Source organism: Pezoporus wallicus, unplaced genomic scaffold (genome assembly GCF_028554395.1).
Source record: "Pezoporus wallicus isolate ANWC-B61680 ecotype Strahan unplaced genomic scaffold, APGP_CSIRO_Pwel_v1 contig_7505, whole genome shotgun sequence".
NCBI lineage: Eukaryota > Metazoa > Chordata > Aves > Psittaciformes > Psittacidae > Pezoporus > Pezoporus wallicus.
In genome coordinates, this window is record NW_026638908.1 from 661,036 (window position 1) to 684,223 (window position 23,188).

At 47.5% G+C, this 23,188-nt stretch overlaps 1 protein-coding gene across 1 annotated transcript; it reads left to right on the plus strand.

Moving 5' to 3' along the window:
- Nucleotides 1-1,125: 1,125 nt before the first annotated feature.
- On the plus strand, nucleotides 1,126-2,496 carry GPR6 (G protein-coupled receptor 6). The gene has a single exon (XM_057413214.1). It carries the CDS (start codon nucleotides 1,126-1,128, stop codon nucleotides 2,125-2,127), a length of 1,002 nt encoding a protein of 333 aa, XP_057269197.1. The 3' UTR covers nucleotides 2,128-2,496.
- Nucleotides 2,497-23,188: the final 20,692 nt, after the last annotated feature.

Below are 23,188 nucleotides of genomic sequence, written 5' to 3' on the forward strand. Positions count from 1 at the left end.
CAAAAGCATGTAGTGACAGGACAAGGGTGAATGGCTTTAACCTGATGGGACATTTACGTTTAGATATTAGGAAGAAGTTATTTACTCTACGAGTGTGATGAGACAGTGGAACAGGTTGCCTATAGAACCTGTGGCCTGCCCCATCCCTGGATTTGTTCAAGGCTAGGTTGGATGTGGCTTTGAGCAACCTGGTCTAGGGGAAGGTGTCCCCTGCATGTGGCAGGGGGTTGGAACTAGATGATCTTTAAGGTCCCTTCCAATCCAAAACATTCTATGATTCTATGACTAGCACAAGACAGTTCTCCTTCATTGGTTCATATGCTTTAGAAAGGAAATACCTTGGCTGCTGTTTCATTGTGAGACACCATAGGGTGCGACATGGAAAGAAAGACCATTTTTTACACACGTGCAATTGGGTCTTCTCTGGTTTGACGTTATTATTTTGAGGGACATCAGGCAATAGCGTGGATTCTTTCTCTGGTAAACAGATTGTCAGCCCTAGAGTATATGCTATTTAAAGGGAATCAGCGTGAAGCAGGCTTTTCCACAGCAGTTTATAGCGCTGTTTGGCACCACTTACGTTCCGCGGTATACAAAGCCCCCGGCAGGGTTCAGGGCCATTCCAGCGAGCGCCCTCGGAACGCAAAACTCGCCCTGTTCTTCCCTAAGGCTCCGTGGGGGCACTCAGGGCGGGGAAACCACCGCCTGCTCCCGGCCGGCAGCCGCAAGGCGCCTTCACTCGCTCCTTCTCCGCCCGCATCCCCGAGCAAACCCTCCGGCTGCGGGGCCGTGCTGCGCCCCGGCGCAAAGAGCGGAGCACCGGTCCGTGACCGCCCTCCGGCCCGGCTTGACGGAGCAACCGAACCCGCTACCAGCTGCCCTCCCCGCCCCACGAGGCCCGCCCCGCTTTCCCGCCGTTGACGTCAGCGCTGCCGCCAAAGCCGGGGCAGGGCGGCGGGCGGGGCCGGGGCGGGGCTCGGGGTGCGGCCGGGCCGGCGGGAAACTTCTCCCTGTTCAGCACCACAGACAGGGCGGGCCGGCCCCGCCGCCCGGCATGCGCGCCCCGCCGCCCCGCGCCCCGCTCCACGCCGCTGCCCGCGCTCAGCCGCGGCCCCCCGGGCGGCCATGGAGCTAGCCCCGGCGCTCAACCAGAGCGGAGCGGCCGCCCCGCGGCTGCCGGCAACCGGCGCAAGCGGCGGCAGCAGCAACGCCTCGCTGGAGCTGTCGTCGCGGCCCCCCGCGCCCTCCGCCGTCAACCCCTGGGACGTGATGCTCTGCGTCTCCGGCACCGCCATCGCCTGCGAGAACGCCCTGGTGGTGGCCATCATCTGCTACTCGCCCTCCCTGCGCACCCCCATGTTCGTGCTGGTGGGCAGCCTGGCCACCGCAGACCTCCTGGCCGGCCTCGGCCTCATCCTCAACTTCGTTTTCCAGTACGTGATCCGCTCCGAGACGGTCAGCCTGCTGACGGTGGGCTTCCTTGTCGCCTCCTTCGCAGCCTCTGTGAGTAGCTTGCTGGCCATCACGGTCGACCGCTACCTCTCCCTCTACAACGCCCTCACCTACTACTCGGAGAGGACGGTGCTCTGCATCCACACCATGCTGGCGGGCGCCTGGGGGGTCTCTCTCTGCCTGGGACTGCTGCCCGTCCTGGGCTGGAACTGCCTCCACGACCCTGCCGCCTGCAGCATCGTCAGACCCTTGACCAAAAGCAACGTGACGCTGCTGTCTGCCTCTTTCTTTCTCATTTTCCTCATCATGCTCCATCTCTACATCGAGATCTGCAAGATCGTTTGCAGGCATGCCCACCAGATAGCTCTCCAACAGCACTTTCTGACTGCTTCACACTATGTTGCCACCAAAAAAGGGGTCTCTACCCTGGCTATAATCCTCGGGACTTTTGGAGCCAGCTGGCTGCCCTTTGCCATCTACTGTGTAGTGGGGGATCCCAACTACCCTTCTGTGTACACATATGCCACGCTTCTACCCGCTACCTACAACTCCATGATCAACCCCATCATTTACGCCTACAGAAACCAAGAGATCCAGAGGTCCATGTGGGTGCTCTTCTGCGGCTGCTTTCAGGCTAAAGTGTCCTTTCGCTCCCGGTCCCCCAGCGATGTCTGAGTCTGACTTTTCTCTCTGTCATACCACACCGAGTGACAATCTACCCAGTGAACTATCACAGTGCCTGTTCTAAACTTCAAACTGCGTCGTGAAGTCATTGGAAACATGCTTAAGTATTAGCACTTTATACATGTTTGTATCCCTGAGAGTGGTTCGGGGTATGGGGTTTTGGGTTTCATGGGGGAAAAAAAAGAAAAAGTGGTTGTATATAAATTTGCACATCCCATTTGTAAAGTGAAGACATTCCAATACTGCTTAATTATAGCACCTTATTTCTAGCTGCTGACCTGCCACAACAGTGTTGCCTTTCTGAAGGGCAGAGAGGAAGAAAGTTGGGTTTCTGATGTATTTGTATGTGTGCACGTGTTGAGGGGGTGGGGGTGGTGGTGGTGTATGTATGTATGTATGTGTGTATCTATACTTTGCTGCACAACGTTGATAAATTATGACATTTTGTACATGAATAAAAACATATAAAATGTAATATAACTTTGTGTGTTTAGATGCTTTTAGAAATAAGCAAGCTTGCAAATTTGCCTGTTTGAGCAAAGTCCCTTTGTTTACTTTTGAAAGCTCCTGGTGTAATTCTGCCTAAGGAGATCATCATTCACTATGGAGATGAAATACTGCACCAAGAAAGGCACCTTCCTGCTTGCTTGCTTGCTTGTTTGTTCTCTTCTTTAGTCTGGCAAAGGGGGAGTAATGAAAAGCACAAATGGCTTTTATTTTCCAGCAACCAAAGAAACAAAAAGCCCAGTTAAATAGGCTGCTAATTATAGCTAATTTGCCAGGTTTCCAGTATTAAATAGGCTGCTAATTATAGCTAATTTGCCAGGTTTCCAGTAGCTTTCATCTTCAAGTTGTAAGTTAGCCCTTTATGATAATGCTCCATTAAAAAGTTATCAGACTGTGGGGAAAAATCAGTCTCTAAACCCAGCTCTTTTTGTCCTCTTGTAGTCTAACACTGGAGGGGGGGGGGGGGGGGGAAAGGAAAAAGGTCACAGTCTTCTTCCCTGAAAGCCTGTAAAATGCTCAGTAAATAGACTTTCCTTATCATCCCCGGTTCTGAGGGGAACCTGAATTGTTTCTCCTCCTCCTTTGTTTGGACACCGTGCTGTAGAAAAATCATTTAAGTGCATCTTTGCTGCCTGCCTGTCTTGGAGCAGTATACAGTTTTCTGATAATCCCACATCTTAGTGGCTTGAAAGATCCCATCAGAGGTCAATGTTGTTCAGAGTTCAGAAATACTTCTTCCCTCAGGTTCATATTCACAGACCACTGATCTATTTAGAGCAATGACACGCATGGCAGATCTCAGAAGCAGTGTTACTGCTTGTTTATATAAAGTTATGCTACATTTACATCCTGCTTATGTTCTAGTTTACCGTTATCATTTCAATTTATATTTAAGGGCCAAAATAAGATTACTTTTATGTGCCTAGTACCATATGAAAAGTTTAGATTCGTGTTTTCCAGCTTATGACTGAGCAATGCATCAAGTCTTTACCTGCTGGAGTAGCTGGGCCACAAGGATCCAACAAGCCTCACCAAGGCTGTGAATCAGTAATGCTGTATTCATGTGTGTGCAAGTATTACGAAAACCAGTATCATTTCTCTGATAATACAAGAGATAGTTATTAAAAAAAAAGGTATATTCCAGATTCAGCTAGCCCCATTATTTTTATCAGTTCTAATAATCACAAATGTGATATTGTAATTGATTAACACCTTCAGGCGTGCCAGTTCCTCAGGGCACTGTTGCAGTCACGTTGCAAATACGATTTAAACCAGATCTTATGATAGGTCAAAATGCTGCTCAGATGGAGAACTCTAAAAGTTGCTAGTGAGAAAGATTACTTTTTCCCTCTTTTAAGCCCCATATCACACACTAGGTCTAAGCCTGTAAATAGAAGAGGGCAAGTCCTGCCCTCTAGCCCTGAAGCTGGGTGGCACAGAGAATGCTTGAACTCTTTTCCCCCTGAAAGCTAGGTACCAAACTGCTGCCTGGAGCATCCTGGCCCTGCTCTGGTAACCTGCACAGACTCAGACAAAGATGCTGCATCACCCACAATAGTAACTGCTGACAACAAAAACCAGCAAGTGCCTCAGATTGGTGAAATCGGGACAAACTCTCTGGTGAAACTGGAAAATTGCTATCTGCTAGGCTTCAGTCCCATGAATCTCTGTCATTCCTGTGTGGGCTGAAACAAAACCGCAGGGCAGGGTCGCCATCAGTTCCCTTACTGATCTCCTCACACTCTGGCACCAAACCTGCACCCAAGTGTGAGTAGAGCCTGAGCAGGCTCCTGGGAGCCCTTGTGAAGGCTCTGAAGACCAGTATCAGCTCTATAAGCCCCTAGGAGAAACTTCATATGCATCTTTTCAGCCCATGAAGTTAGGGAGACAGAATCTGCCGGAGACCACCCCTGATGCCACCTCTCTCCATTAACTCTGTTGGGAACTGGGCACCAGGGATTTTCACCACAAATTCATCGAGCAGTGGCAACCTGTGTGATAATTAGATACAGAAAGCTTGGATGGATAGAATCCTACTTGAGCAATAGCCACTTAATCCAGGAGTGAAAAGGACGTAGGTGAGTTACCTTTCCATTTTTAGCCCGGAATGTTATTTGCTTTGTTTCATTTTGTTATTAAATGACCACATTTTCAGTTTAGCACTTTCCCAAGTGATTTACTCTATCTACAACAGAAAGTTGGATCCCTCCTGTTAAAAATGGGACTCTTCTAAGCTATTTTCCTGAGTGTTCTTCCCCTTTCCTAGGAAGCAAGTTTGGGTTAGAGTGATCTTAGACATTCACACTGTTGGGACAGTACAAACAAGGGTTTTTTTTTGGTTGTTTTTTTTTCTATATACCATGTTCACAAAGCTTTTGCTGACGCATAATTTCTGGGAAAGATTAAGGCAAAAGAGGAGAGAGTACTTGGATGGGTTTTTTTTGGTTAGTCCTGAGAGTGGAATTGATGTCAACCTGCTTGCAGTAAAATACAGCCTTTCAATTTCAAAGTGAGTCCTAGTCTGCAAGGATACCTGAGCAGAATAACATAAAGCAGACTACATAATCTCTAATCTCCCAAAATAACATCTTACTTTAGTAAAAGAAGAGCTGCAATTCTGATGGAGGAAATCTGGCAACTGTGTAGAGCATGATGCCTATATTTTCCTTGTTGAGATTTTTATTTAAACAGCAGACATTTATTTGAGAAAATGGAATTGCATTTGCTGTATATCTGGACCCACAAACTCCTCCTGCTTTCAGACAATGGCACTTTTACCTTTGTCATGAAGTGATTTGTGGAAGACAAAAATTCCTGGAGCCCCCGTTGCCATTCACTGGGCAGTGCATTGCTGTGATCCCCACACAGCCCCGATGGGGAGCCAGCTTGGGGAACAGCCATGTACTGTGTCTGATCTTCTGTTTCCAAGAGTCAGCGGACAGCTTTGCATGCACAGAGACTGCAGAACTGCAATAGAAATTGCCATTACTGCTGGTGAGTGCGAATCTTCCCTTGTCCCTGCGGGCTCATGGGCTCAATGGCTTTTACATTCTCACATCAATGGCACAGTCTGTGAGGGGAGAAAACACTGCGCGAGGTACAGGTATCAGTCCCAGGTTTGGTAATGACTTATATTATATGCAGCCTTTACTGAAAATGGAAATGAGATTTCGTGCTTTGCCACCCTTAAAAATTCTTTGGCTTATTCTGATGTAAGTAAAATAACGTTGGTCTTGGTCTAAAGAGCTCTGAGCCTGCTCCACTAAAGCCAGTGAAGCTCTATTGCACATCAGCCAGGATAATGACAGCATCTCATTATAAAAAATTACCATTTTGAGGCAGGAAGTCCTTGGCCTCAGGTCCAATTTTCATTCAAAACTAATGGTTTATTACTAACCTTGAAACTCTTAGGGGACTTTCAGTGCCTCAGAAGGCCTGATCCCGGCAATTTCACTTGCATGAAGTACCTCTTTCTGTGATTAGCTCCCTCATTTCGGCAGGAGCATTTACAGGAAAAAGAGCACAGCTCTGGTGAGGAAGGCCTGGTCAGGAACCAAAAGTCTCCCCACTGCTGGATTTTCTGTGGGGTTTCTGCTGAAATCAGCGGTGTAACAGTGGAAACGAGACCGACTCTGCAGGCTGCTTTGTATGAGTCACTGTGTATTAAAAAGCCAGCTGGATTCAAAACCACAGGTCAAACAAAACCTCTTTATTTAGCTAAGCAAACAAAAGGACAAACCACTTTTAAACCTGAAAAGTGAGTCTGTACATATTTTTATCAATGCAATGATCCACAGGTACTAAGTAACACCCGGCAAAGCGCTAGAAGCTCTAATCTCCATTCTGCTGCTCTTATTTTAAAAGGATAATTTTTTTTAATGAGGTAAAAATAATTTGTGATAGTGCAGCTGCTCCTCAGCTCTTCAGCTACATTTTGTGGTAGTCATTTGAATAGAAAAAAGACAAGGGGGTAACAAAGAATCATGTTTTCTCCTTCTTCGCTGCTTCCTGATGGAGACCGGCAACTCTGAGATCAAGGAGTGACCAAGCGGGTACAATTCATCTCTGCAAGGAGGATGAGCACATCTGAAGCTCACCTTATCCCCTGCTGGGTTTGCTTGTTTGGGGGATAGTCTGAGTTAGGAGGTGTATCCCCATTACCTGGTCTTCACAGACTGAATTCCTCCCTGGGACCTGCTGCAGCTGAAAGCTCACGGATCAACTCCTAAGCTGCATTTTGCTTAGCAGTGCCTCATGGAGCTCCCCTTGGTGGAGAACTGATCTGCCTTTCACTACCCTCTCGATGTTTAAACTCTTTCCTCTGACCATAGAAATCTCCGCAAGGGAAAACATTCCCCCAGGGGCAGTTTTATTTATTGAGGGCAGTAACTTGGCATGGGAATAATTCAACTGCTTCTGGGGCACCTGGAGAGCCGTAAGTACTGATTCAGCACTGACAGCAGAGGTGACAACTGGTTCAGCGAGGGCACGTCTGCTCGTGTCAGCTCCGCCGGCTGCAAAGAAGCGACAGAAAGCAACGGGAGATGAAGCAATGGAGTGGTCTCTGTGCAGAGTCCACATGTTACAGCAAAGCCTGATAGGATTTTTTTTCGGCAGATTCACATTGGGTTTTTTATAATTCTACTTTGTTGGCATCATAACAGAAATGGTGGAAGAAAATGCTCAAGGCAAAACCCAAACATGTTAGCATCTGTGTGAAGGGAAGAGTACACTGGTTCAAAGTGGGACACACAACATGGAAACAGCTCCTCTGGAGGGTACCTGTGGTACACCACTGAATGTGGTGTGTCCTTCCACAATGGGGTGGCTCTGCACACAAAGCAAAAGACCAAAAGCATTTCTTCACTGCAGCGTTGTTTGAGTTATCATCAGTCTTAGACCCCTCAAATGGACACCTGCATGCACGGGCAGATCCCTTGAGCTGCCCAACCTACTGTACAGCCTTGTGAAGGAATAAAACATAGTCCAGATCCACTTTTCACACTGCTTTTGAGCACAATTGACTTCTAGCTGCAAGCCCAGAGTTAGCAATCGCCTGGAAGACAACTTGCCTCTTCCATCCCCTGCTGCCCTTTGTGCCCTGACACAAGATGCTTGGGCAGAGCACCTTTGCACCATTCCTTGCGCCTTCCCCTGCTACACGGGCTTTCTCTCCACCCAGGCAAGACCAGAGCGAGGCAGGCACTGAGCCCACCATCGCCCTCTGCACCTGAGCGCAGCCAGCTTTGGTTAGTCCATGCTTCTTGCTGTTTTCCTTAAAAAACCCTGAATGTTTTCCTTTATTTTCAAGCAGAGGAACCCTTGTTTCTATCATGCATGTTTGGGTCTGGAGCAGAAACATCTAGCATCCAATTAGGTGCATTAAACACATTTAAAAGACCAAATCCATTAAGAAAAAAGAAACAAAATTTATAATGCCCCAATGGTGCAGAAGCCAAGACGTGTCCTTATTGTCTTCACAACCTGCTATTTGCATTTGCTGGTTTTAGCTTGTATTTCTGTGCGCTTCACATCACCCACACCAATGAACGGCATATTGGCAGAGAGGGTTTTTTATGCAGTGGAGATCTGTCATCCCTGTTGGAAACTCTTGTTTCTCCAGCACAGGCTGTTTTGGTTCAGTGGTGCAGGACAGCGGGGCAGGCTGGCTGCAATGCTTCAGGCCCAGGGGCTGGATGGGGCAGGAGGAGGAGAATCAGCTCTGGGGGAAGGAAAGAAGTTCTCAGCTGGGGAATTATTTTCATGCATCTTCTTTTTTTTTTTTTCTTTTCTTTTGTGCTACTCCATGTCCAGCACTTGGCAGATTTAAATTGAAATCCTTTTTCCTGGAAAAGAGTTCCTCTGAGTGGCCTGCTTGTCGTGCAGCTGCTTCAGTTCGTAGCTTAACTGAAAGGCTGAGATTTTTTTGGGAAGGTTTGGAAAAAGTTTGTAAAAATTAGCTTGAACCTTCTGTCTTTTTTTGAGATAAGGCATATTTTGCATGGATTGGATCTCATTTTCTCACTGACAGCATGATGGCATTCAGGTTAGTAATTACATTTGAAACCAAGGCAGAAGGAGAGGCTCTGGAAACATTCTCCAAGATCTAGATTGTTTAAATAAAGGTTGAGTCTTCTACAAAATGTAATTAAGTTTACGACACACTTCAAATGACTGATTTTTTTTCTAATCACCTACAGTGACACCTTATCCTTTGCATCATGGTGAGATAATGTGATTGCGTACCTGCAGGCAGATACAATGTGTCACTTTCAGTCGCTGATGCTTTTTATAGAAAGAAGTGCACCTAGGTAATATGAAGATGCTGTCAAAAGAAGTCTCGTCTGTTGGAAATTGAATGTATCAGTAAATATGGGGACCTTGCTGCTTTCCATTATCAGCCTCTGACTTTTGATACTGTGCTAATTTTTCTTAATCAGTAGGAAGTTAGGCTTTCCTAAAGCATTTAGCATTTTTCCAAGCAGTGGTGTATTCTGTTTTAAAAGCCATTGTGCGGTGGCAAATAGGGAAAATGGGAGACCAGTAGATGAACGGCTCCACCTTTCTGTACACTTGCTGTTCTATAAATGGCTTAAAGAAAGCAATAAGGTCAATTGAATTACACTGTCAAAACAAACACATCAGAAAGCCTTTAGCAAGGAGAGTTTGGGGATAAAGTGTGACTTTTAGCAGCTCTCCAGCTTGATGCGGCTGATGCTGGACTCCTTTCTCACAGGAATCAGAGCTACTTTGTGGCAAAGAAAGACAGTCATGTGGGAGACAGGCATTTGCAGAGCAATCTGTTGTATGAGGCCTTGCTCATAACACTGGAATAGAGCCCTAAGAGTTATCAGATACTGCCTCTTCATGAAGAACTGCTAATTAAATTATTTTAATTTGAAATGCAATTGGAAAGATTAGAATACTTTGCAGGCTGGTCTAAGAAAATGCAACAAGCTCTTCCCCTGTGGCAGCACTTGTGGCTCCCTTTTAATACAGACTTGCAACCCTGGATGCCCCATGCTGGCAAGAGACAGAGGGGAGACGGCAAACCAGGCAAGATGGGGAGGGCAGCCCAGCTGAGGACAGCAGGTGGTGGTGACATGCTGCTAGAGGGCCTTCCTCCCCACCCTGTCTTGCTGCCTCTTGAAGAAGCTTCAGTCGTGGTTTGTAATTTCCTGTCTCAGTCAGAAACTGAGACTGAGCAATCCACATTTATGTCCTTGAGCATGGCACCCACAGGCAATAAAAATATCTTCTAAACAACCTAAGCCAGCTTTTACATCATCTTGCCTTCACTCCATTTCCAAATACCTTAATATGATGTTTACAACTTTGTCCTGGTATCACCTCTCTTTACTTCCTCATAGAAGTTGCTGTTCCTGCTTCTCAAAATTACTCTCAAGTGACTTCCCTTTAAAATATGTAACACTACCTAAATCCACAGCAGCAATTTCTTGGCTATTCCAGCACTTTGAGCTATTGACTTGCTGTGATGTGCTCACTGTGCTGTGGGTAACTGGCTGCATCCCCCCAGTTCACCCAAGCAAAGGAGAGAGAACTATTGCTCAGCACAGCTTCCCATCAAGATGTGTTTCTCAAGAGCTCTTTGCACACATCATCTATCACGTAGATGTCCATCTCTCTGCAAACTCCTTTATGCTGTGAAGCAGCAGTGGTGGTTTCTAACTTTTTAAAATGTTCCTTTGTAGAGAGATACAGAGGAAACCTTTATGGTTAGTATTACTCTTCTTCTGGTTTTAGTTGTTAAGGTCTTATCTGGAGCTGATGTAGGCAGCATGGCCAGCGAATCTGCAGAGCCTGAGAGCCTTTTTATTGCTTGTTTGTACTTCTCCTGCTGTTGATTTTATTTTGTTTTCTTTCTACAAATGTAACAACTGCTTTATGAAATGTGCTTCATAACTATAGTACAGGAGGAAAGCCTGACGCAAACTTTAATTCCTTTGTGAAATCTCTCAAGAGCATTGAGCTAGGCTCATAAGCAAAGGGAGGAGAGCTTTGTATGAGTGGAATTTCTCTGTAAAGCCCCCTGTGAGAGCAATGACTGGGGGTGTGCTGCCGGAGAGGGAGGATGTACTGAGTCATGTTCCTCAGGTGTCTGTCTCAGCCAAAGTGTGATTCAGTTTTTTCATAAATGACCTGGATGATGGAGCAGGGACAATACTTACTCAGTGGGCAGCTGCCAGGCAGCTGGGAAGGGCTGCAGTTGCCTTGGAGGACTGACTTGGTTTTCAACGTGATATTAACAAGTCTGAAGGAGAATCTGGGAAAAGAAGGAGATAGGTAGACTATCAGGGCAAGCACAGCAACTCAGCAGGAAAATCAGCAGTGCAAATCCAGGATGGGGAGTGACCAGCCACAGAACAAACCCATGGAGGAATACCATGAGCTGATCTTGGTCAATAGTCTCACCTCACCATTTTTGAAGGCTCAGGGAAGCTCCTCCAGTATGTGGAAGCTGCTGCGAAGGTGGAAGGAAATCTTGTGCATCCAACACCCCTGGCTTGTAGAACAAATGAGGGGCTTAAACAACAGCAAGGAAGAGTCAGACTTGACACTGGAAAACTGGCAGAAATAAAGGAACACTGGAACAATCTGTGTAGGGAGGAAGCGGGGACCTTTCTCACTGGAAACCTTTCACAGCAAGTTGCAAATATCCACCAGGAACAAGACAAGGAGAATCAGTCTGTCTCCAGGCAAAGCAACAGATTGAATAAACCCATGAGGTCTCTTCCAGTGCTGTTTTATTATGTCACTGTTATAGTCACATGTACTTCTTTAATTTGCTGTTTGCAAATACTTGAGTAGCGGGTATTCAGATACTACAGATGCTACCGTTGTCTACCTTCTGTTTAGGCCAGATTTGTGATTTAGGTTTGTGATTACTTCGTTATGTAGTGCTGGCTTCCTAGAGCCAGCAATTTTTCTCCCAATTCATACAACGTCTAAGCACCACAATGGAGCCCATACAAGCAGGATCATTTATGAATAAATGCAGCAGGCTTTTTCCCCAGAATATTTTCTGCAGAATGCCAGCATCTTCTTAATCAAGCACTGAATTCTACATTTGCTTCTGTGTATGTACACACAGCTTTTTAAATTAAGTTTTCTTTCCTTGGACTTCCTTGTGTGCAAGCCCATTGCAAGGAGGGAGTGCTACAAATCATCCCTCACAGTAGGAAGTGCTTTGGTACATTTCCCGTAATGATTATAGCCAGCTGACCTCCAAGTTGTGATAGAGAAACAACTGAGGTCCTCTAAGGACAGCTGAACCTGCAGGTACAAACAGACGTGTTCTGTTTCTTTGAGATGCTGCACAAGGAAAGACTATGGATAAACCATCTTTCCTCTTTAGCTAACACTGGATTTGGAAGCTGGTGAGAAAAAACAGTCTAGGAAAAATGTCCCAAGTAAAGTGATTTCCAAGGAGATGTTTTTTTATTCCAGGTTGTTTACAACAAACAGGAGGGAAGAGTTATTGAATCACTATGAGCTCCTAATACCAGACTGCCATCGCCTGTTCACAGCTGCTGATCTGAGCCCTTCCCATCAATACAGTGTGAGCCACCGCTTGCCAGGCAGAGTGAACAGCCTCCAACAAGTAGGGTTGGTGCTACCAAAAATAGCAGGAATGGAAGAAAATCTCCTTGGGATGCTTTAAGTCTGTTGTATATGCTCTGTTAGCAGCTGGCATAGCACTATAGAGACTGCAAATTAAATCGTAACAATATGGATGAACAAATGGGGTGGAATTCTAGTCCATGTCATTAGGACACAGGCATTAATTTTAGTTAATGGTAATTGTGACGTAATGGTGTCTGACAGCCGAGTTAAGGTAGGTATGTTTGTGCATGTTTTCAGAAGCCAGTGTCTGAAGCCTCAGAGGACAGACGTTATGGCTTTGACAGAAAGGTCAGGATAGAAGGGATCTTAAAGGAACATCCAGTTCCTTTTCTGCTCAGGCCATTCAGGGAACCTGTGGAAACTAGGATAAAATAATGCCATCCCTCTGACAAACTTTGACCAAGCTTTGCCGAGAAAACTGGAATAAACTAGAGTCTTTGTGAAGGTTGGGCTCCGAAATTGCCAAAAAACTCCACCAACTTTTACAGCTGGTAAATACAAAGCAAATAAGGGAATCGATATGTAGCAATGTAGCCAATACCCTGATGAGTAGGAAACTGCGTGTGTTTGTATGGGATAGATCACATCAGACAGAATCAATAGCCACCTTTTTCAAAGCTATAGGCTTGGTGACAAGAGTAGACATTTATCTAAATTATAGTAACTTTCAACAAAGTACCTTGTAGAAAACCTGAGGAGAGGCAATCTGTTCAGATGCTCATGCTGCTGAGTTTGAATTAATCAAACTTTCTTAGTTAAATAAAAGGCAAGAATTCAGCTTTTTTGGACTATTGAGAGATGATGACAGGATGCATTTTGAATACAGATTGGGGGCCAGGTGCTGTCCAGCACCCATAGAGCTGTGTGGTGCACTCATCATCCCAGGTGGAAACTCCTCGTTCACTACGCTAAATAATTGATGGCTGAAAGCCTTTATATGGCTTGGAAGATCTGTGTTACAGAGCAAGCTTACTACAGCGAGCGTCACTTGGGTGCATCTTTCTAAGGACTTGTGAGCCCCAGGCCCTTTCCATGGGCACACTGTGAAAAGAGATACAAGAACTGACTGAAGGAAGAAAAGGCAGAGGGCTCTTTGGACAGTGGAAGTGGTATGAAGGGGTCATGGAGACACTTGTTTCTGGGGCAGGCATGGTGGCATGTGGCAGTGGGTGCCTGCGCAGACGTGGCTGTTACCCAGAAAGGACATTTCTGCCGTGCATGCAGCTGAATACAAGATTCACAGCATTGGGTTTGCAGCAGGATTCCAAGCATTGTGTCCTCAGCAATGGGCAGGTTGGCCACATCCCTCATACGTGGTCCTGCTCCATGGCCAGAGTTTGGGTCAAGTTTATGGACTTGACTCATTTTGGCAGCTCACATGTGTAATGTGCTCTCTCTGCTTTCTCTGCTGTGCATAAACAGTGCTTCTGGTAACCAGCTTTAAAATGGTCATAGCAAAGCACAAAGCAGTCCTGTACAATCAACTGCCAAATAAAATGCTACCCTTGTTGAAGTTTTCCCAGAGCATTCGCTTTTCTGTGGATATGAGGTTAATAGAGATGTTTAAAACAACCACATGGTTGCAATAAGAATTCATATTATCTTGTAGCTAGCTCTTTGTGTTGGCTTTACCTTGAGAAGGGGAGGAGAGATTCATGCAGCATTTTTTTCTGTACTATTGAAAATGTTCATGTCAGAAAGGTATGTGACACAGGAATATGGGCAGTCATCAGTGATAATAACTCTAATCTGCAGAAAACTAGCTAAAAGAAAGCTAGTAATTTATCCAACATCGTTGGCCTAATTTATTGCAGCCTGTAAAAGGAAAATCTGTGCTTAAACACGCTGCTGAAATCACAGACACCAATACCGCAATATCTGGTCGCTGATAAACATACAGCCTTTGCTGCTTGCATGAAAATGTTTAAGAGAGAGGGATCAGTTATTTCATTTAAAGGGAGTCGGGGGGTGTTTGCCTTGCCAGCCACATTTATTTCTGAGCAGGCTGGCCTCTTGCCACCTCACACTGCAGCTCAGCCCTGCACTGCTTGCCCAGGTTCACTGGAAGGGGCAGGATAGGCATCAATATGGTGGTAAAATACTGGCACAGGTTGCCAGAGAGGTGGTGGATGCGCCATCCTTGGAGATATTCAGGGCCAGGCTGGATGGGGCTCTGGGCAACCTGATCTTGAATTGAGCTGAAGTTGTCCCTGCTCATTGCAGGGGGGTTGGACAAGATGGACTTTGAAGGTCCCTTCCAACCCAAGCTATTCTACGATTCCGTTCTATTCTGCGATCCTATGGTCAACCAGGCAGTAACAAACACCAGCCCAAGTGCACATGGATGGTCTTGGGGGGGTAGCAGGCTCCAAATTTATACATACTTACTGGTTTTCTTTTGTGATATACTGTTGTGCCAGCTCCATGTGGAGAAGTGCCTCTGAGAGCCAGTCACCATGGACAAGCAGCTTTGCCCGGGTGGAGGCTGGGGCTTGACCTATGAATCTGAGATGCAGAGAGGTCTCAGTGGTGTCGCTGCCATTGCCTCTCTCCTTCCCAGGGTGGACAGAGCCACTCTTTGTGGGCTGCTTCTCCCCAGCACCAGGTGAATGTTAGGAGACAGGTATGGCTGCAATGAGTAAAAGCCTGGGCATTTATCGCTGTGCTTGCCTGTAGGATGCTCATTGTTTTAACCTGAGTGATGCTCTCAGGAAATGTCTCTGTGGCAGCCCACCTGTCCTCAAACACCTGATTAAGAAGACATGTTTTCTTGCAATGTCTTATGCCTACAGATGAAACAGATACTCAGAAATGCATTTGTAGACTTTAGTTTTCTTGAGCACTGCAAATGTTTTCAGCCAAACTAGGCTTTCCTGCCTTCCAGCATTTCCACACAAGAATAAAAGCCATTTCCCAGGCTGCTCCTCTGAAATCTCTGGGAGGTGACAGCATTCAGCTTGTCACATCACCAGCTTCTCTGTTTATATGCTTAAACCAGGACCTCGGAGGTCAGCTTTGGCCAGCTCCTGGCAGGACTGTTTTTCACATGGTCGTGTTGTTCCTAATGACCTGGGGCTGCGGTGAGGATGGGTGAGAAAAGCCCCGTGCAGCAGCACCACAGCATAATAAGTTCGCAAACATGTGAGTGCCAAGTATGTTACTTGCCAGGTGTCAGTGAAACGTAATGAGGCAGAAGCCCCATCTTTCAGTGTTTATAAAAGTCTACACTTCTATAAGATCGCGCAAGATTATACCAGCCTATAAGGAATTAAACCTCCTTATTCCCCCTGTGCTCCCCCAGTGGTGCTGTGAAGATCACAGCTTTCCGACCGGCAGAAACACCATTTCAGTGCAGAGGAATAGCTGCATGTGAATGGCGCTCTGCTGATCCTTAGGGAACAGCTCACTTACCCTGCTATGTGCCATCTGCTGCTTCTGCCCAGTCTAGTTTATTTAGTAATTAGCACTTGGGTGAATTTTCCTGCACGAAGGGCTGTGCTGCTGCTCTGCTGGGGCCAGCATCCCTCTGAGCAGTTTACAGCAGACTCTGACTCTGCTGCTCTTGTGCATTTAAATCCATGGCTGCTAGTGCACCTTCCCACAGCAGAGCTGGGTGTTTTTCCACTCAGGATCTTTCTGCAAACAAGGGGGACCATTCTCAAACCAGCTATGTCCCACTGGCAGAAATAGCACAGGAAGCTCCAGATGACCTTTTAGGCTCCAAAACATCGTGGCTTCTTTTGGGAAAGAGATCTTGTGTTATCCAAAGTCATCTGGGTGCTTTTTAAAAGTGCTCTCAAGCTCTCTTGGGTCTGAACTGATCTGTGGTCTGCAGGAGGCTAAAGCTGGTACATTGAGGCCAAGGAAATGCTTTGGGTTTTAGTAACATTTTGAGCCACTGGTCAGACATGGGCTGATTGATTAAATCCCTCAGAGGAGCGATAGGTCTGCATCAGGGAGGAGCAGATGGGCATCTCTGCTGTGTCAGGCCATTGCCTTCTGTAAAGCAAAGGTGTTTCAGAGCTCTCACTACAGGAACCACCCCAGATTTACGTTTAAATGTGTTTTATGTGGCTTATGGCCTTCCCAGTAGGAGACCAGGACGGTGGGGCTGTGACACCTGCTCCAGCTGCACTGCAGCAGGCCTGGGAGGGCTCAGGAGGTGGATGCAGGTCCGGCTGCTCTGAGTTCCCCCATGGGTCCCTTCTCAGGAGTCCCTGTGCTTCATGGTGCCCGTGCTATGGAGCTGCTCACAGGGCACCAGCCGTGCTGCTTTCCCATTCCAAGATGACCAGGGGAAGGGAATTTCTCACTTGGTTCGGGGATTCCCCCAGGACTCCTCTGGGGCTTGTTGTGCCATCTCCGGGTGAGCAGGAGGCTGGGGGGAACTCCCACCACATGAGGCATCCAGCCCCCATTCCATGGAGCCTGGTCCTGCAGCGAGCATCCTATGAGTGACACTGGTGACCCTGGATCCCGCTCCTTAGATATCCAGCCTCTCTGAAGCTGGGGTGATTGCGGGATGCTGCTCCAGCCGCAGGCTGGTTTGCTGTCTTTCTGCCGCTTCTTTAAACTCCTTCTCGTCTCATAAAAGAAAAAAAGGAAAGGAAGGGAGAGCCAAAAATAGCAGTAAGTGGTAAACGGGAAGCATGAGGTGCCAAACGTGGGCCTTGAAATCAAAAGTCATTAAAATCGCTTCTTTTGCTCTTGAAGAGAGCCCGTGAGCCGCGCGAGAGGCTGCGCCCGGCCCGGCCGCGGGCTGTGGAGCGGGAAAGTGCTGCCACCTCCCGGTGCGCACCTGCAGCTCGGCAGCGGGGCCGGCTGCCTGGTTCGGGTCCCCGCCTCCTGGCGGGTGCAATGGAGGGAGACGGGAGGCGCCGCGGTGGGTTTCAGCGTGGCCTGAAGCGGTTTCACGGCTGGCCCCGGGGGCAGCCAGCTCAGTGCTGGAGCGAACCCACCCGCGCACCAGCAGCACAGAAATCCACATGGACTGCGTCCTGCTAACTTGCGGTGGTTGATCAAACGTTACCTGGTGGTGAGCGGGAGCGAAACAGCACGGACAGACAGGGAAGAAGCAGCCTTGCCAGAGCAAACGGCCAAAAGGAAAGCAGCTCTCTTCTAATTCTATTTATTTCATTATGATTACATTTTAGTTACTGTGCTTGCACTGAAGGAAGGCAGAGATATAAGGTGGTAAGTGTGGGGTGAATAGTTCCTACTGGTAAGTGCAAAGCGGCCTGTATCATTCTTCTAAAGACTTATGACCTGCAAAGGGAGAAGGGTGGCCATCCCGCACAGGCAGATAAAAATCTGCTGGCTTGTCCCCGGCCTGCCTTCAGCTGCCCCTGAGCAGCCTACTTGTCACTCAGGAGGGTGCAGATATGTGTTTTAAGAATAAATGCAGCATGCAGTCGACACACTGCCCAGACACAGCGGGGATGGCCATGGTTCCAGGGAGGCAGCTGGTGGCAGGGCCCTGCTCCCCACCTCTCCATGACGGAGAGAGCAGGGGCTGAATTTTCACTCCAGCAATGCTAAGAATAACATATATGATCAAAGGGTTGGTTTCATCTCTGGGGATTGTGAGTCTGCTGAAGGTTTGCTGTAGGAAATAAGGGGAGAAGAGCTGGTCTGGAAAGGCCAGACTGTCTGAGTAACAGTGTCTATACGCTGCTCTGTTTTCAGATAGCTCTCTATCAAAGCAGCCTGTAGCTTGCTAACCAGCTTCTGACGTTTTGAAGCATGGTGTGAATTAAAACTGAAGGTTTGCAAGGGCCTTGCACTTGTTGTTGCACTCAGTTGGAAGAAGTGGAATTTGTGGCGTTTTGAGCGTGAATGAATTGATACATCTTACCCTCTGCCCTGATGAACGAGGGTGAAAGCAGAGAAGGGAGAGGTGCTGTGGGCTGAAGAAGCAAGGAGCCACCTTCACATGCCCTGGTAAAACCAGCCACAAGCTGCACAAACCAGAACACCCCACAGGTGAGGGCTGCAACCTTGGGGATGTGAACTGGGTGCTCAAGAGCAGCACAGAAGTGGATGTGGCCAGTGATGGGTGCAAGCAGGGCTCACTGCAGGCTCCTGCCCACCGTCATCCCCGTCTGTGCAAAGCTCTGCTTCCTTTTGTGTAATCAACAAATTAGGTTCTGTAATTTACCTTACTAACAAGATGCTCATATGCTCACTCCTCCCCCTTTCTTTTCAGAGGTTTAGCAAGCAAACAGTGGGAGACCAAGGAATTAAAACCGTAAAGTAATCTGCATATGATCAGTAATTACCGTGAATCAAACCCTCCCCCAGTTCAGCTGGTTATTATTTCCCTGATAATGTAATTCTCTGTGCTGACAGAACTAGGAAATGCTCATTTTCACCAGAATGGCAAATAATTTCCTGCTGTGAAGATAATACTATATCAAGCAGTTTAGTGTCCAGATAAATCCACCTAATGAAATTTATGGGGAATATAAGGACTATTAAAACCAGAAAACAAACCCTGCAAAAGTAATTGCTCCCATGTGTGTTGCAAGGGGAGGATATTTTGCCAGCAGAATTCCATTAAACACCTTCTTACAGGTGTCACTGTCTGTGCCAGCACTGAGGGTTGATGTGGGTGATGGCAGGGTGCTCCAGCAATCATGTGTGGTTGCAGCCAGGTGAGCCCCTTCGGTTTGCCCCTGTGGGACCTGCTCCAGCCTAGGGGCAGAGAGAGGGCCCCGTGGCCACTGCTGGGGTAGGGCCTCAGCCCCAGTGCTCCTCAAAACGCCTTTTGGCTGCAGGGGGTGCAAGGTCAGCACTGCTGCGGCTGTGGGGACGGGGCTGGCTGTGCCCTGTGCTTGCAGGGCTCCTTGGAGACGCTCACATCCCAGGATTTTGTGAGCTCCAGAGTTGTGATAAGTCAGCCAAAAACCCAAAGAGGCATCCAAGCCTGGTCTGAAACCCCCTGGGATGTAAGGTGGTAACTTTTCCATGGCACCCCAGAGATCTCCCTCGGAGACATTTACAGAGAGTGAACTGCAGGCCTAGGAAGCTCAGTTGTGTTCAGGTGCTCCCAGAACTGGGCTCTCCCTGCAGAGGAGTGGAGGAAAGACAAGGGCTGAGTCGCTGCTTTCTACCTCTGATTCATCCCAAAATGAATCATCTGTACTGAAACTCCTCCCAGCAGGAGCTGGGGCACAGCAGAGAACAGAATATAGAGAAGCAAAGCAGTTACCCTAATGTTTTATTCTAATTAATCACCTCTGAACTACTGCCAGGACTCCTGCTGCCCGGCAAACGATGCTGGGCGACACATGTCCCACTTGGGATCATTGCCAGCTTCCTTGTGCTTTTAAAACCCAGAAGACACAGTGGTGGAGGGCAGCCCCCAGACCTGGCTGCTCGATGGTCCCCAGCATCCCTGCCCAAGCCCATGCTGGCCACATGTCCTCCTGCTGATGTTTGCAGACTGGTTTTGGCTTTGGCATGAATGGGCAGTGCCAAGGCTACACCAGGAGGCTGCTTTCTCGCGAAAACTGCCTTGGGCAGTTTGCTGGAGTTATTTCTGCTGGTACTGAAGCGCAACATAAAGCTGTGATAATATGGCACTGACTATGGATACTTGCCCCATGGGAATGAGTGGGGAGGCCAGAGGCAAGGAGCCCTGTTCTGAAGTTTCTAGAATGTGGTGAAGAAAATGTGTTGCAGACGAGTGGAAGTGGCTAAAACACAGTTTAAAACTGCACTAAAAGGAGGTAATTTTTGAAGCTTTTCTTGGAGTGCTCCTGCCATGAATCTGGGTTAAAATGTCATGGTTTTGTAATAACACAGTCATTAAAGGCATTAAATAGGGAGAAAGGAAAATGGAAACAATCTGTCTGTAAGGGGTCCTCAGCTATCTTATGTCTGAAAGTGAAGCCATTCAACCATCAGAGAAATGTGAGGAGGGGAATATTCAGCCCTGCTTGGCGAGAGATGCTCAATACCTGCCCTAATCCATCCCCAGCTGTTTCCAGTTCCCCACAGGAATGCTGCTGGAGCAACTGCCTAAAGCCTGCAGAAACTCTGAAAATAATTTCAAAGAAGTGGGACAGATGCAGTTTTCTGTGGAGGCTGTTACTGATGCTGCTGTCACAGGCTGCTGGCACTCTGGGAGCATGAGTGATGACTAACGTGGTAGGAACCATTCTCCAGGCAAAGGGGCTAGCAAGGGAGAAAGACATCTGCTTGCAGCGCGGCAGGGATCAAAGAAAAACCATGGGCTGCACAATATTAGGTCTGTTGCTCCAATGGGAACACGATGGGCTGCTGAGCCTTACCCTCGTAGGGTCTGCTCCGTACCTCAGTGACCATTTACTGGCACTTGTCCATGTTTTCTCTTCTAGCAGCAGTTGGAACGGGGATGAGGTTCCCATCTCCTGCCTGCTCCTCTGCGACCGCCTGGTGGGGTGCTGCCAGACATTCATTAAGCCCTCAGAGCTGACAGCCACATAGCTCATGGGAACACGTTATTCCAGGTCCTTACAGCTGGAGCGGGTTAGGGAGCACTGTCTCAAACAGCTCAAGGGGCGAACGGGGGGACACTAACACCTACCAAGGTCTGGTGATGTACCCCAGAAGCAGTTTGGGAATCAGTAAGGTCTGTACTGGCTGCAGCCACAAAGGATGTGTGAAAAGTCTCCTGAGGCAGGCTACAACCCCCAGGAATCAGCCAAGTGGGAAAAGTAGCCAGGAGTGGAAAGGAGAGGGAAAAAGTGTCTGAGTGCCCCTAAAAAGGGAGAATGGTATTGCTGCCCCTGGCGTCTGGCTGCGAGTCCTCTCCTGGTGTTCAATTTGCCACCTGCAAAAGAGAATGAGAGAAAGTCTTTCCTAGCCTGTAGCTGAGGAGACAGAGCAGACACTTGATGGAGCTCGAGTCGAGTTTCCATCATATCCCTGCTGATGCAGATCTGGGCTGCAGAGGCTGCGCTGAGGCTTTGCTTTGGTGTCTCCTCGGAAGTGCTCTGGTTTGTGCAGGCGCTGGGTTCTGGGGCCCTGGCTGCTGACTGCACTGCTATGGGTACGCTGCTGTGAGCTAGTAGCTTTGTGGAGCCGTGCCTTGCTGCTGGGCAGGGGTTTCTGCACCATGCCTCAAAGCTGGTGCTGACACCCCCTGCCCACGGTGATCCACAGGCAGGGGAGACACGGCCCACCACAGTCTGTACACATGCTCAGAGCAGGCCACCAGGTAGAGCAAGCAGGGATGCACTTCAGGGGTGGCAGCTGCATAAAAGCTGAGATCCCAGCACTGTGGAGAATGCCCATCACAGAGATCTGGGGCTGCCGGTACTGGTTTGCACTCTCTGCAGGGAGAGTGAACCATCTACATTAGTCTGTGCGTTCATCAGACAGGCAGTGGTGTGTCAGTGTCCACCTGAATGCAGAAGAGTGCACCCCTGTGCCACACACACGGAAGGATGATCTTATCAATCAAAGGTCTATTTTAAAATACCTCCTGCTTTTTAAATCCCAATTTAATGGGATTAATTAACATAATCCCTTAAGGATATCTAGTATTTAATGGTTGCTGTTCAGGGGACACTACTGAAAAACAAACCAGAATGATACCTCTTTGTAATTTTTGTTTCTTTGGTACTTGTTCACTTCCACTTACCTATTGATTTTTGGTCTATGACGGCTGCATCATTGTTACTACTTTACCATTTTGCACGTCCCTAGTCTTCTTCTCTGGTTCTGCCACCAAGTGCCTTTTGTTTCTTCTTTCTACACTTTTAATTTTGTTCTTTCCCCCTCATTTTGCAGTAGGAGAGGTAGATAATTTTTAATTGTCTCTGATTATGGGACATGAAGAGAAGCATGAAGTTGGACAAAGTTTTCACTTACACTGAACATTACTGGTGCATTACTTTTGTGGCAGACTTTAAGTCTTTGATTTTAACCAGCTGCTGTAAAGGTACAGAAGTAAACAACAGCCTCTGTAACAGTTCAATACCGAAGACTTGATTTAGTACCCTCCAAGACAAAGCAATCAATAATCTATTACACATCTAATCACAGGCACGAATAGCCCAGCAGCCCTCTGCACAGCATTCCACCAAAAGAGAAGGGCTGTTGGAGACTCCAGTACAAGGGACACAAATCACTGAGACTGCAAATGCATCGCTGGGGGTAGATCTATAAATGCAAATATTCAAATTCACAGTCACCTCTCGCTACTAGTGAATCATGCTACTGCTATCTGGAGACTAGTTGCTATGGCAGAAAGCTGGAGCAGTGGCAGAAGGCCAGGAATCCCGCCTTTCAAATGTTAACTGAATTTAACTCTTGACTTCTCTCAGACAAGGTTCATTACTTCCTGTGACTGTGTCATATTAAATGAGTGCTTTGTCTGCCCTGGGTACTGGTTTGGAAGGGATATTATTAATTGCCAGGCCAGCAAAGCAGGTCAAGAGCAACCATTTGTCAGTAAGGAATTTTTTTCATACCTTTCAAGCCCAGTATGTGATAGCTGCAGTCACATAACGGCCTTTTTGCTTTTTTTCTCTCCCTTCCTTTCTTTTCTTTTGCTGACTTGTCTCCTTTAGACAAGTGATGCCCAGTTCACAGCGCCTGAACGCACTCAGAGCACGCTTGCTGTGCAGGCGTGACGGTGTGCTGAGGAGATCCTCTACCTTGAACAGTTACAGCCTGGACACTGACATGCTGCTCTTTCGTTTGAGTGATAATGCACGCTGCTGTCTGGAGCATCCACCAGGAAAATCAGGGTTTTTTTTAAACTTCAGCAAGGAGCAGGTATAAACATCAATTGAAAAGTGATTTTATGAATGGCAGAACTACCTACAAGCGGAATTCCAGCACAAGCTCTTCTTTCAGCTGCCTAATGTGTAGACCTGGCTCCCTGCTTAAAGGTATCTGCAGGAGTGTG

Bases quoted from the DNA above. Each gene is read 5' to 3' on its own strand.
- GPR6 (XM_057413214.1), top strand. From the start codon at position 1,126: ATGGAGCTAGCCCCGGCGCTCAACCAGAGCGGAGCGGCCGCCCCGCGG.